A 15740-nucleotide genomic window follows, 5' to 3' on the forward strand; every position below is an offset into this window, starting at 1 on the left:
AAACATACATTATTTTCAGTTCAGACATTTTAGTTAAAGTTTTCAAAAACAAAACAGCGCATTGTATTTTAAGAATTAATTGTAATGTTTTCCAAAAAAACTTTTTTTATTCATTTAAACATTACAAAAAAAAACCATACAAGACATTTAGAGATATAGTTTCAAGCGCTCTGCAAACATTATCAAATAAAGAAGTACGCGATGAAGGTTATAGACCCATATGCTCATATTTCAATTAAACTTCTTGGCAGTTAATGTACAAGATAAATTGGCTGCAGTGTCAGCTGAATATTATATTGGAGTCGTCTATCACATGAATGTGATGGTGAATTAGACTCATAAATGAACAATGCTTGCTTCATCTATCGACTGTATCACTCATGATGAGGTACTTGTTTCTTGTTATCCTAATACTTGGTAAGTAAAATATTTTATTAGTTAAGTTGCATATTTTACTACACAAACCTTTGATGTCTACTTCCTACGCAGAAAAAAACTTGGTTTAAACCAGTATTCTTTATTTGAATACAAAAGATTTTTATAGATGTTATCAGCACACAAATACACAAGACGCTCATTTTTCCTGCAACAGAAAGAGTTACCACATTGCAAACAATACACTATTAATAGATAATACAAAATTATAAAATGAGCTGTACTTGTTGTCCATCAGTATTTTATGCAATGAACTTTACTGCTAAATTACTGTTAACCAATATATGTACGATTGGCCCATATTACTGTAAATCTCATTCTTTCGTTTAAGTAATTGGCTAAACGTTAGCGAAGCCTATCACTTGTGAGGCTGGCAAAATTTCATTTATGTCTGTCTTTCTGCCCGATGTTAAGAACAAACTGACATATAGGCTCGAAATGTTGCTTGAAAATATAAATTACGTTAGATGATGGTACGTGGCACTCCATGGGATTTGGCTGAGCGTTAGCGAACATTGATACATCGTTCTTATGCGTAACCATGATAGCAACGAGAAACTTAAAAATTATTAATTGTATAATTGAATACTGTAATATGATTTTATCATATCACACGTAGGCAAACTATTCGCAAGATTTCTCGGAAAAAATTGTATTTATAAACTTCTACATTTCTACATAGACATGAATGAGTTGAACATCATGTATGGAGTTGGCTGAGCGTCATTGAAGCCAGTAGGCTGGCATAATTTCTCTATTTTCTGCTGGGAGGGGGGGTGTAGAATGTATTTTCTGTATGATTGCTTCTCGTGTCTATTTGCAACACATATCAAGAATGAAATTAGTTATACGTGCTTAACATTCTGCTTGCAACCTCTTCGAAGTCTATTACGCGGCAACACGTGGTTTGGAGCACTTCTACCTTATCTCGTAGTATATGTATAGTTTTTAATCTAAAGGATATATTATTAAGATTTAATCTTCAAAATGCTTGCTATTCATCTAGAATTTAAATTAAGGTAAATATAGGTTATTTCTGACAAATAGACATGATTCAACCAAAAGTTACAAAATGGCTTCATTACGATGTGTTTTCTGCACTTAATATCTGGTTTTTATTTTTAAAATGTCTCCTAACATCACTGAGCTCACTCATAGTCATTTTTAGAGTGATTGACTGTTCCGTCTACATCAATATTATCTCTGTAATCAATTGACACTAACATTTGTATCCGGATTGGCCTTATATGGCTTGTACACACTCATAACTTTTGACCTTTAGGTGGCTTTCCTTCCCTGAAAGGAAGTCCGGGACTATTTTCACGTGTCAGAGAGTGGCTAGAGACAAGAAGAGCCTGTAGCTGTGACTGCCCCGTTTATTTTGACACAGTTTGTGGGTTTGACCATGACAATGGGTACGTGCTGGCTGACAACATGTGCCTCATGCTGAGACACAATCAATGTCACAAGACAAGTAAGTTTTAGGGGAGTCATTAGCTGTCTATTTTTTTAATTCCGCACAGGTAACCATCATAATTCTTGATAACAACTATTTCTGACCACTGTTCAAAGATCCAACAATGTTTATTATTAAGTACAGCTAACAAAATGTATATTTTATATATCACAAAGATGTATATAAATTATTTACAATTTAATATGTTCTAAATCTTCTATTTAACATTTATCTCTTAGAAATATTAGACATGTACTATTACTACTACACATATTGATCATAGAACAATACGGATAAAAGGCACACTTATTTTTTTTAATGTCTTAAATTAATTTCTTATAACTCATATACAATAACGCGGCAAAAATATAAATAAAACTATGTCAAAATATTTTCAAACATTCTGCCACGACAAAGTATGTAATTTTGTCTAACTATAAATCTTATACTTTAGATTAATTTTAATTATGATTCAATTATTGTAAAATAGCAATGAAGATATATTTATGATTTTTTCAGATTACGTGAGAGTGGATGATTCAATTTGTGAAGATTTGCTCAACGTTACTCAACACTTTGTACCACCTTTACTGATAGTTACCAAAAGTATTCTGTAGTTCTATAGTAATAATATTATGTTTTCAATGAAAAATGCTTTGTTTCTTTATTCAATTTCCTAATCCATGAACTAATAGGTTTGAACTAAATTTATGTGGTTGATCTACAAACACCAACATTTTTTTTATTAGCACTATTTAATTTGCTTACGCATAGAACATAGCCAATGTTGTGGTAAAAATCCATTCAATGGAAAGTTTGATAAAAAAATTAAACCTAACCAAATCTCTTGCCACATAGTGATAGTAACCGCACAGTTTTAGACACATTTAGTAACCAATTAGAAATACGAGTACGTTTCAATTTATGCCACCGGTTCATGTTACATTGGCATTCATAAAGAAAGCATACGGGAAGTTTTACTATCGATTCCTTACGTTCCAGGATATAGGATTATAAAATTAAACCGTTATAATTGAATATGTTTACATACATAATTTTGGAATAATTTTGTAACTAAATCAAGTCAACGTCTTAACAACGAAATGTATATCCTTGCTAGCTGTTACCCACTTCATCTCACGTAAATATCAAAGACAAAGTTCTTAGTCTTCTTAGTAAAAGCAAAATATGATGTAACCTTATGAAATCTTTCAAACTCAAGTGGGCATACTTTAGGCATATTATTTTAGTGTTCGTGAGTAAGGGGGTTCAGAGTTTAAGAACTAATTATTATATCAGGTTATGCCCCATATGAGCACAAATTAATTGTATTTCCGACTAATTTGGAAATCTACTTCCATTAAAAAGCATTTTCTTCCAGCCCTTGTCATACACTTCTGTTCTAATATATTTCAAGTGCCATAGTTGAATTTGTCCTGTAGTCACTACAAAAACAATGTATTGATACACGTAGGACAGATAAGCTTTCTTCGGTCAAAAGTGTCTTTTTCCAACAGTTTAAATCCACTTGCTTTGCCGTTTAAAGTTGAATTTGTCATATTGCCTCGAACAAGAAAAATATACATATTTAGTTCTCAGAAACCTAACCCGGTCAAAAAGAGTCGACTTCCGGTTTAATACAATTCCAGTGCCATAGTTGAGATTGCCTTTTACCGATGAAGAGCAAAAAAGCATTAAAAACGAGAGTTGAAAGACATTTCCGTTATAATGGAAATGTCCCCTGGAGGGATATTTTTGGGTATATAAAAATAGAACATTTCATATAAGTATAGACCAAGAAATTACCCTGTTTGTTTGGTTTGTTCTTAGAAAACCACAATAACAATAGTGAAATTTCCTGTGCTTTTTGTATTATAAAGAGCAATTTTTTTGTGTAAAGCCACATTATTTTCCATTAGTTTGAAATGAATGATGTTTAAATAATTTCAAAAACTCTAATATTACATCCGACATAACTCAATACATGAAATCTAAGAATAAAATACAATTTTTTTAATTTTTCTATTTACAACTTCTGAACAGTTTTGAAGAAATTTACTTTTAGTAATAATATAAAAACGTGATCTTATGAACATTTGTGTAGATTTTAATAAATTTTAATTAGTAAGAGAACATTTTAAAATTTTATTCAACAACTCCTAATAAATAAATACAAATTTTTCTCTTTATTATCTCTAGTCAACTTAGTCAAGGTAAGGTTATTTTTAGCAGACAGCTGATTAATATTAAATTTATCATTAATGGCTAGAGAATGATAATATTTGTGTAAACAATACACATATAGCTTTGCGACCTCGTTACAACTGCAATAAAAAATTCAAAATACAAATAATAAAATGAGCATTCCGGCCCAAAATTGTATAGTTTTGTGTTTGTCTTAACATTTTTGCAAATATGTGATGTATATACTCTTATAAAAACTGTTCAAATACAATGTTCGTTTTCCCCCCCCCCCCCACCCCCCCCCCCCCCCACCCCCCCCCCCCCCCACCCCCCCCCCCCCCCACCCCCCCCCCCCCCCACCCCCCCCCCCCCCCACCCCCACGCTGCTCTATGTCTCTGTTTAGCAACCAACGACAAATTTGTACTCTAGGAGCATAATCAGTTCCTTTCAGACCTTGAACAGGTGTACAATGGTATGGATGGAACTTATTCTTATGCAAAAATGTCCAAAACCTTCCATTGGGATACGCATACGTCTCTAGCAAGTTGTTTCTACTAATAATAATAATAATAATATTTTATTGCCATACAAAATTTTTACATTCATTCATCGACAAAGTCAAAGTACAGCCAGTAGCTAAGTCAAACTTAGTTTACTAATCAAAATGTTAGTGTATATAAACTAATTTACCATAAACTATATTACAAAATAAAAAATTACATAAAGTATTTTTGGTTAAAAACCAATACAAGGTACAGCAAAAAATTCTTCAATTGAATAAAAAGGATTGGCTAGAAGCCAACTATAGAGCCTAATACAAAAAACATTTTCTTGAATATTTTATTTACTAACTGAGACAACTTATTATACATTTTCAATGATAAAACCTGGTGACTATTAACTGATTTATCTAGCCTACAGAAATTAATTGTAGTAAGCCTACTTGCCTTACTCCTCGTATTATAATTGTGACTGGCATACTTTATAGTACTAGGGTTGCGAAAGGTATACAAAACCAAGTCATACACAAACAAATTAATAATAGTTTGAATTTTTGACTTAATAAATAATGGTCTACAATGTTCTAAAAAATTGGCACCACAAATGATTCTGATAACTTTTTTTTGCAAAATTAATATTTCATTTATCCTGCTGCAGTTTCCGTAAAATATTAAACCGTACCTAAGAATTGACTGAAAGTAAGAAAAATACGCGGATCTAATATAATTTTGTTCAATACGGCTAGTGAGCCTTTTCATTAAGAAGATAACCCTAGACAATTTTGAGCTAATATAATCAATGTGAGGTCCCCAAGATAGATTTTTATCAATTTGTACTCCCAAAAACTTTACTTGATTAGAAAATTGATCAAAATTGGTATTAAATATTAATATCAAAAGGTCTTAAAGTAAAAATTATGTTTTGGGTTTTTTCTTCATTCAAAAGAAAACCGTTTGCCTTAAACCAACCCGATGCCCTATCTAAAGCACTTTGTGCCAAGACATTAAGAGTATCGATATTTGAATTGATGTTAACAAATGTTGTATCGTCTGCATACAGGATTGTGTTTTACAATTTATAAAAGCTGGTAGGTCATTAATAGAAATTAAAAAGAGCAAAGGACCTAAAACCGATCCCTGAGGGACACCATATTTAACTGAAACCTCCTTTGACCAATCGCCATTTACTAAAACCTTCTGCTTACGCTCAAAAAAGGTATGATCTAAAAAATTCCATCTGCAAATTAAGAACTCCATAGTATTTCAATTTGAACAATAATTCTGAGTGATTCACACAGTCAAAGGCTTTGCTCAAGTCACAAAGAGTAGCTCTAGCAAAACCCTTACTTTCAAACGCTAGTAGCACTTCATGCACCAGCTTATCTATGGCATCTACTGTGGACTTACCTTTTCTAAAACCAAACTGAGAAAGACTTAAAAGATTGTTTTTTTCAAAATAACTACTTAACTGATCAAAAACTAAAAGTTCAAATACTTTGGATATTACAGGAATAACTGAAATTGGCCTGTAGCTCTTAGGTTTTTCCTTTGATCCTTTTTTAAACACTGGACTAATCCTTGAAATTTTTAATTCATTAGGAAATATTCCTTCTGAGAGACAAAGGTTAAAGCAGCAGGATAACGGTATAGATAGGTTATAAATGATTTTCTTTAACAAATTATTAGACATTAGGTATACATCATTACAATCAGAGTTTTTTAAACGCTTAGTTGCTTCAATTACATCGAGTGGTGTTATAGTATTTCCATGTGAATTGTACATTCGGGACAGGTATACCAGTGGATGCAAGCAACTGCTCAGAGCTAGTAGGAGGAAAGCCTATGCTGTTTTTAATGGTCTCAACCGAATTAAGGAAACAAATTATTAAAAGTATCGGGGCATATTAATGAATTTTTAAGACTTACATTGCTATCACTATTATTGCTTTTAATAATATTCCATGCTGTTCTACACTTGTTACTACTCCCTTCTATGACACCTGTGTTATATTTAATTTTGGCTTCTTTAATGCTTTTTCTGTAATGGTGCTTTAAGTTATTGTATGTCTGTTTGATTGCATGGGAATTCCTGATGTTATTTTTTACTAAACTGTCTAAGAAAATTAATCTATTTTTCATGACAGCTAATTCATTATTGAACCAAAGGTTATTACTTTTTTTATAATTATTTGGTATTTACTTTTACTGGTTTAGAGAGATAGTTAATGTTATTTGTAAATATATTTAAAATTATGGAACAGACATTCTGAGCGTCAAAAACATTAGGGCTCATAATATTATTCCAATCATAGCACCCCAATCTGTCTGCTAACTCGCATATTTTTTGTTTTGGCAAGATAATTTTAAAAAGAGGCATACTACACGATACGTTAGATTGATTAGGATTGATATTCATTTTAAGTGTAAGACCACAGTGGTCTGAAAACGGAAAATTAAAAATACTACAACTAAGATTATTATTTTTATGGGAATTTACAAGAATATTGTCTAAACAGTTATTTCCTCGGGTAGGCTGACTATTTAGGTGATAAAAGTTATACTGTCGCAAAAGATTAAGAAATTGCTTAGAAAAATTACTACCCTTAGTTACATCAAAATTACAATTAAAATCACCCCCAATCACAGTTGTGTAATTAGACCATTTTATAAAGAATTTCAGTAATTCCTCAAAAAGAATCAAGAAAGATATGTGGGTTACCTGATGGAGAGTGATAAACATTTACAACAATCAATTTCAGATTATCGATAAAGATAGCAGCCACCTCCAAATCCAACTCAGAACAAAATTGCTTTACGTCACATTTTCTTACATTAAAATTTGCATGTGTAAAAATTAGAGAACCGCCTCTAATATGGTCAGTTCTACAGTATGCGCTTTTACAAAGATAACCATCAGGCAGAACTGAGAAAATTTCTTCTTCTTTAAGCCAGTGCTCAGATAAACCAATTACGTTTATATTGTTAGTTGTTAAAAAAGATTCTAAGATTAAATTTTTGTTGTTAAGCCCCTTGGATGTTTAAAAATAAAAAATATAGTGTCATGTCCTCAGTCGTATTTGCCGATGGCAGTCCCTGTATTGCAGGCTTACTACTTTTGATTGGATTAAATACCCTGCTTACCTATGGTTAATGGCAGAGACATACTTGAATGATTAAGTTGGACAATATTATCTACACTACATTCTTCTACTTCTATTACACACTCATTTACACTGGACTGACTTTCAACACTGCACAGGACACTTGGACACTGGTATGAAGACTGTAGAGATGTTGGTTCACAGACGATGGGGCTGACAGGACAGGGAGTAGATGTGTTAGTGCCCGTCATCAGCACCCGCTCCCGTGAATCACCAGCTGGTAACTGAGATGCAATTAGGCTCTTCAGGGTCTCCACGAATTTATCATGCGCAAGTCCCCTCCATAGACTTCTTCTTGCCTGTTGATCGTACGTGATAATTTTCACATTGGCCCCAGTTACTTTGTGAAATTTTATGATATTTGTAATGAAATGTTGTGGTTCAATAAGGTCACGGACACACCCCATCGCAGAGCAGATCAGAGTAGATAACCCACTGGATTTGAAATCGTTTTGAAGTTGATCAAAAGCCGCATCATAGTCAGCCAACGTGGGCTTGCCAAAGTATCTGCTTTTCGTTACTAAGCTGTAAATAGTAGGTCCATTTATAGGATTTTGCCTGGCCAAATTGTTGTATATGAGGTCAGAAATTTCTTCCTAAAAGCCACAGCCACTCCGGCAGATATATGTTTTGGGTCTTGAAAGTCTGATGATATGGTGTGAGCAAATGCAGTGGATTTAGTGTCCGTGACTTCCCCAAAAACAACCCTCATGTCAGATTCCACAACAGTTATTCCACTTGTTTTTGGTAATAAAGGTGAGCAAGTAGAGTTTAAGGTAGATTGACTTTTTCTGCTAGTTGTGGTAATGATTTTAACTATCATTTCGGCTACTCTTAATTTTCCTCTCTTGTTCAGGTGTAAGCCGTGATTAGTAAAGAGGTGGCGAGGTAGATGATGAAGCGGAAGAACAAGACAGTTGTTCTTGGCAGCAATAACTTCAATTTCCCTATTAATTTTGGAAATTTTTAAATCTAAATTTAAATTAGGCTGGTCGTGCCTCATTGGCAGCGTCGCAAGAATCAGGTTTAAGTTATTTGATTTTGTTAGAAACTCCTGAACCTCATTCAGGAAACGTTCTGTGCCCATAGCCTCCATATTGTTTGTTCCAGCTATGATAAGGACACTGTCTTCTTTTGTTAAGTCTTTACTCAGATCCATGAAATCCTCCACCACGCCACCAAATCTTGCTCCTGGCCGAACACAAGAGAATGCATTCACTGAAGATCTTTGCTCAACCAAGTGACCTAGATTTTTTTCCGTGACTATCAGCCAGTATGAGAAGTCGGTTTTTAAATGAGTCAGCTGACAAGGATGTGGATTTGGTTTTATGAGGTCCAATTTTTGATGGTGTCATCCATGTATTAGTGTTGGTACATACCTTTAATGAAGGAAGACAGTGCATACAACCTTTAGTTTTGTTTCTGAGGTCTTGGATTTCACCCTCTAGCCCTTTGTAATCATTTTGTAAAACAAATAATTACACTGTTAAGATTTAAAATTTCACTTTTAGCACTGTTCAACTCCTGTAAAAGTATTTGTTTTTGAAAGTCTGATGTAAACATTATTTGGCAAATCACAGTTGTTCGTTCCAGGATTAACTCTTTCTTCCAATAAATTTGTTTTTCCCAACTGACTGCGCTCTTCAATTAAACTTTTTTCCAAGCTGATACATCTATCTGTTAGTGCTTGCAATTGATAATTTAAATCTATGTCTTGTGTAGTATTGACACCTGCATCACTCTTGGTTACATCTTGAAATGAGGTAGGAGTACATTTTTCCATCAAAGGGGTTGATGGGATTTCCTCCACATTACTTATTTTAGACATATTAAAACTGTTATTTTGGGATTTCCTTGAGGGTTTTATTTTGTTTTTACTTTTAAATTCTTCTTCAATTTCATTTATTGCTATTTTGAGGTCCTCACTCATCATTTTCTTAACACTTAGAAGTTTATTTTTGTGCTCAATATAGCTACTCAGTTCACTATATCTACACTTTCCTCGTTCCTTTGATCCATAGAATACTACATTATATATTTGAGATTTTCCTTTATTTTCTATCCCATCAATGATTGCAGGCCAAGACGGATGACCCCTTAGCTTAGCAATAACAAGGTCACCTACTTGATACTTTGAGGTCATTATTATTATTATTATTATTTATTCAGACCAAATATCAATTGAACAAGAACATTAAATAATCCAACAGAAAAAATATATTTTTTTTTATAAAGAAGTATTTTACAAGAAAGTATTTTATGCAATAGTAGGTTTAAAAAAGTAAAATGTAAAAGTGTCAGTGGTGATTGAAAGATTGATCAGTAAAAGTCAAAGTAAAAATCATCTGTAGTCCACCATATAAATGGCCAGATTCAGCAATGTTTACAAACACTAGCAGACTATGGCCAGTCAAACTGGCGTGATGGCAGCAATCATCTGTAGTCCACTATATTAATGGCCAGATTGTATTCAGACGATTCAATTGGTGATAAGAGCTGTTCCAATTCCTCATACAGTACTTTTCATGATCAATCAGGCTCACTTATACTACATCTGATATTGTATCAGGAAGACACTAAATAGTCAATGTCAGAACTTTCACTTCCTGTCATACACCACTTTGATCAAAAAATATGAAATAAAACATTTTTCATTCTTACTTTGAGATTCAAATTTCAGCCGTATATATATATAGTCAAAATAATACTTTATAATACTTTATAATTGTTCCTTTACTGTTAAAAGTTTATGTTTATTGAGTATTTACTAAATGTGACAACCACGCAATACCATGTGACTTTGGTCTGCAAATAAGTAAGTAGACTTTTTTATAAATAATACATTGGTTAAAAAAAATATTAATTAAGAACTTATATATATTTTGAAAATTGATACTCAGCTGAAATGCTTTAACACTGTTTCTACTTTCAAATTAGGTTTTGGAACTTGTAAAAACTAAGAAATTAAGCACTATTCACACTACTAACTTCTGGATCATTCTAAACTGAATTTAGAACTACTTCATCTAATCCTACATCATGAACAATAGACAATAGACAATAGACAATTTTCTTTATTTCACATATTCATAGAGAACAGTACAATGCGTCAATACATGAGATAGTTAAAGAATGGTAATAGTTGAGAGTTACAGGAATTAAAAATTCTTGAATAGAGTAGAAAGGTCGCTCCTGGAGCCAGACTGTGAGATGTTTCTTGAGGTGGCGTTCTGGTTTTTCTCTGAGGTGGACTGGTAGTTGATTGTAGAGCAAGGCTCCCTTATAGGAAGGCTTGCTTGTAAAGAGTGTTAGATGGTGAGGCGGCAGAGCAAAATCTGAAGCATGGCGTGTATTTTGGTTGTGTATGTCTCTTTGTCGGGTTTGATTGGTGAGAACAGCATGCATGATTGCCTCTTGCATGTAGAGCGCTGGGGCCGTCAGGATCTTGAGTTCCTTGAAGGCATCACGACAGCTTTCGAGGTAGTTTAGGCCTGCTAGACATCTTATTGCCCTTTTTTGAAGTTTTAGGATTCTTTGCAGGTTGGTAGCAGATGTTCCGCCCCAGGTCACAATTCCATACCTGAGATGAGATTCAAATAGTGCATAATAGGCTATCTTTGCAGTTTCCAGATTGCTTGTGTGTTTTACCCTTCTTATTACATAAGTGCTTGAAGAGAGTTTTTTACAAAGTAATTCTAAGTGTGCTTTCCATGTGAGCTTTGAATCCATTGTAATGCCCAGGTATTTGACTGTATCCTGAGCTGCAGTTCCAGGGATTGGTAGAGGTAATTCTTTGTTTTTTGTGGTGAAAATTAGCTGTATTGTTTTTTCTCATTAAGGGCAAGGTCATTTCTTAGGCAATATTGTTTTGTGTAACTAAAAGCAGTGTCAGTAGTTCTTTTCAGGGTTTGAATGGATTTATTTGCTATGGTGAGGACTGTGTCATCTGCATACATTGTTGTTTCACAGTATTCCTTTAGGTAGTCTGGAAGATCGTTTGTTAGGAGGAGAAACAGTACCGGCCCCAGTACTGACCCTTGCGGTACTCCTCTGGCAATGCTTGTCATGTCAGAATAGATTTTTTTTGCTTGTTTTGTTCTTCATGCTCAATTTCAACTATTTGCTTTCTGTCACTTAGGTAACTATGGAACCATTCTCCCGTCTTCCCATTTATCCCTAGGGACTTCATTTTGTTAAGGAGATGGTCATGGTTAAGGCAGTCGAATGCCTTACTGAAGTCAAGAAACAGGCTAGTGACTGCATGTCCGTTGTCGAGTTGGTCAATGATGTACTCCGTTAACTGTATTAGAGCAGTAGTTGTTGACCGTCCCTTTAGGAATCCATGTTGCTGGTTGGTCATTAGATTGTTTTGTTCTAGGTAGGATAATAGCCTATCTAAGACAATTTTCTCGTAGATTTTTGAAAAGGTTGATATCAGGGAGATCGGTCTGTAGTTCATTAAGTCATTCGTTGATCCACTTTTATGTTTCGGGTAGACCTTGGCTATTTTTAGCATAGTGGGGAATATTCCTTGTTGAAGCGATTTATTTATTAGAGCAGTCAAGGGTTTAGTGAGTTCATGTTTGCAGGTTTTGATGAGTTTAGCCGAGATCTCGTCTATACCCGAGGATGTTTTGGGTTTTAGGGAGTTTATGGCTTTTATAACGTCAGTCTCTGTTGCTGGTCGTAGATTTAGGTTGCTATTTGTCATGTTGGGTGGATTGTAGATATTAAGTAGCCCATTGTTTAGGTTGTTTGGTTTTAGTGTCCTTTCTGCGACTGTGGCAAAGAAGGAGTTGAAGGTGTTTGCTACTTTTTTTGGGATCTTGCAGTACTTGAATGACAATTTGCCATTTACTGAGATTTGGCCTGTTGTTCTTTCTTTCGTTGTTTATTATTTGCCAAAGTGCTTTTGATTTATTGTCGGCCTGAGAGATGTGGTCTGATGTTTGTTGTTTTTTTAGCGTCTTGAGCTTCATGTCATATTTCTTTTTTCTCCGTGCTGATTCAGCTTTGTCTTCAGGTTTTCCAGTACAAAGTTCCTTGTTTAAGGCCTCTATATACGAATTTTTTAAGGTGGTGCATTCATCGTCCCAGCAAGTTGTTTTCTTTCGGCGAGTGATTGCTACACTTTTGAATGGGCAGCTGCTGTTTAGGACGGTTTGTATGATGAGGTGGAAATTTGTATATGCTTGATTTGCATCTTCCGCATTGTATATACTATTCCACTCGTGTGTTTTGAGCGTATCCTTTATGAGAGTCATGGTTTTCTTGTTAAAAATGCGTTTTCTCTCAGTTACAGTTCTGCTATATTTTCCTGCTGTCAGATGTAGTGTGGCCAGTTGGAATGTATGGTCCGAAAGGCCAGAGAGAACGACTGAAGCTTGAATGGCTTGGGGGTCGATATTCGTGCATATCCAGTCAATAGAGGTCTCTGTGTCTTTAGTGAGTCTGGTGGGGGGCAGGCTAAGTCTTTTGAGGTCAAATGATGTTAAAAATTCGTTAAGCTTCATGTTGTTACTGTCGTTTGCTCGGTTCCCCAGATTGTCAACATTTATATCCCCGACAATGACCATTGGTTTGGTTGTTTGCATGGCGCTTTCCAGCTGGTCCGTTAGAATGTCAATTGATTGCTCAATGTTTGATGTCGGGGGCCTATAAGTGCCAAGTACTTGGATTACTTCTTTGTTGATTTTTTATCTCGAAAAAAGCTGTTTCACACACTAGCTCTGACTCTTCATTACTAGTTCTTATTAGTTTGATGGTCTTTTCTAATTCGTTCTTTACATATCCTGCGACCCCTCCTTTCTTATGTAACTTCCTGCAGAAGCCTCCTATCAGAGTATAGCCATCAATCCGTGTATTTTCTAAGTTGTCTTGTGTGAGCCCGTGTTCTGTTAGTATTAAAAGGTCAGGTCTGTGATTGGCGAGGAAATGTGACAGTCTGTTTGTTGTACCAGCGAGCCAATTTATGTTTTGGTGGGCAATTTGCTGAGATGGCTTGCTTTTTTTATTAGGTTTGAGTTCAGAAAAATTCTGAACCTTTTCCTCTTCCGCTGAGTCATCTCTAAAAAATGTAAATGTTGAGTCTCTGGAGAAATTTGTCTAGGGAGTGGTGATTTCATGGGTTGTTCAGATTGTGAGATCAGTTCCAGATTGTCATTGAGTTGTCCAGTCAAGGTTGGGGGGACTTCCCCAGCAGTGTTTTGGTTCAGTTTTTTAGGCAGGGTTTGGCTGGCTCCCTCAGTAGTGTTTTGGTTCAGTTTTTTAGACAGGGTTTGGCTGGCTCCCTCAGTAGTGTTTTGGCTCAGTTTTTTAGACAGGGTTTGGCTGGCTCCCTCAGTACAGTTAAAGTTAGTCATGCTCAAGCTATGTCCAGTGGTTAAAATATTACCTCTTTTACTATACTTGTCAAGATGTTTGGTGAGGAACTCCTCGTATGTTTTCCCCCTCACTAAGTACTTGTGCAGTACATGGAGGAGACATTTTTCCCATGCCCTGAGTTTTCGTTACAAGTGAGTGAGCGAGATTGTCGTTCACAGGAGTTGGGGATGGTTCTGGGAGGTGGCTATTCTGTTTAGAACGTTGGATGTTTTTAGGTAATTGAAATTCCTGGATGTTAGCTTTTTCAGTGGCTTTTGCCATTTGGAGGGAGACGCTAAACTTGTTTGTCTTCTTAATCCATTTTTGGCTCATTCCTGTTGTTGATGAAGGGTTTTGTTTTTTCAGTGGTGTAGTCCGCATATGTTTCAGTTTTTTCTGCAGGTTTGACTGACTCCTGGCGTTATGGGTAGGCTTGCATCTGTCGTGGGTAGGGGAATAGAGGACTCTGCCTCTGTTGTCCTTGTATATAAAATCAGTTTTTGGTTGCAGGTTTGACTGGCTCCTGAGGTCGGGGGTGAACTTTGTTCTGTCGAGGGGTGTGGTCAATATGTTTTCTAGATTTTTACTACAAGTTTGATTGACTCCTAGTGTAGTTTGATGCGTGGTGGGCATATTCAAAGTGTTATTTATTTTTTGGCAGCAGGCACTTGAAGCTAAAGTTTTAATAGTTAGCTCCATTTGAGCAAGCTTTGAATTCATCTCTGATATTCCCAGAAGTACAGTGGTTTGATTTGCCTCAAACACTTGGGCATCTTTTGTGGGAGATGACGTCTGAGTAGCCGAGTCCTTACAGATTGTAGCCGTTATTTCTATGTTTTGGATTTTTTCCTGCAGTCTAGTGTTGGTTTTTTCTAGTTCTGCTATTCGTTTTGCATAATTATCAATCATTTGACCCAATTTAAGATCGTGGTCCTCAGAGGAATTCTGGACCTCTATGCGGAATTTCTTTTCTTTATCAAGTTGGGCTTGAACATCTGCATTTAATTGTAGAAGATTTTCAATTTTGGTTAAATATTTACTCATATTGTTTTCCACCTCTTCCATTTTTCCCTCCATACTAATTAGTTTATTTTGAAGCTCTAGTTTCTCTACTTTTAAAAGTTCGTTTTCAGCTACTAATGCTGATCCTATTTTGGTAGCCATTTGAAGATCATCCAACAATGTGTCCTACTTCGTTAGGTCTTTTGTGAACTGTACCTCCCCCACAAGACGTTGATGGAGTCTTGAGAACACAGAATGACTGGGAAGTCGGCGATCAGGGTAGCGAGCTTGATACTCCTTTTGGGCAGCATGCGCATTCCATCACAAAACCCGTAAATAAAGTGCATATCAGCGTATTGCAGCCAACACTTGACTAAATTTAGCAGAAAAATAGTTTATTGGAGGTAGAAGTAATTCATGTAGACACTGGTCTTACAAAACAACATAAGGAATGAATGTACAATACTGGTGAAAGTGATAAGATAGGGAATTAAAACATTGATAAAGGATGTAACCATTAATCCGTAACTAGCATCCACAAATTATTTTAAACTGCTTTAATTTTTTGTAATCTTCAATTCCTTGTTTTATGAGGCAGTTTTATAAAACATAAAAATTAAGTACAGTTGTTATTAAAT

The 15740-nt window shown here is 35.1% G+C and overlaps 1 protein-coding gene across 1 annotated transcript; it reads left to right on the plus strand.

Annotated features, from left to right (window-relative positions):
• The first annotated feature begins 289 nt into the window (after positions 1-289).
• Positions 290-2546, plus strand: LOC124358702. Its single transcript, XM_046811001.1, has 3 exons — positions 290-417; positions 1718-1909; positions 2411-2546. The coding sequence occupies exons 1-3, from the start codon at positions 381-383 to the stop codon at positions 2506-2508; spliced, it is 327 nt and encodes a 108-aa protein (XP_046666957.1). The 5' UTR covers positions 290-380; the 3' UTR covers positions 2509-2546.
• The last annotated feature ends 13194 nt before the right edge of the window (positions 2547-15740 follow it).

This window comes from Homalodisca vitripennis, chromosome 3, assembly GCF_021130785.1.
Source record: "Homalodisca vitripennis isolate AUS2020 chromosome 3, UT_GWSS_2.1, whole genome shotgun sequence".
Taxonomy (NCBI): Eukaryota; Metazoa; Arthropoda; class Insecta; order Hemiptera; family Cicadellidae; genus Homalodisca; species Homalodisca vitripennis.

Coding starts and splice junctions, on each gene's coding strand:
- LOC124358702 (XM_046811001.1), top strand. CDS start 381: ATGATGAGGTACTTGTTTCTTGTTATCCTAATACTTG. Junction 418..1,717: donor TCTTGTTATCCTAATACTTG/GTAAGTAAAATA, acceptor TTTGACCTTTAG/GTGGCTTTCCTTCCCTGAAA. Junction 1,910..2,410: donor CAATCAATGTCACAAGACAA/GTAAGTTTTAGG, acceptor TGATTTTTTCAG/ATTACGTGAGAGTGGATGAT.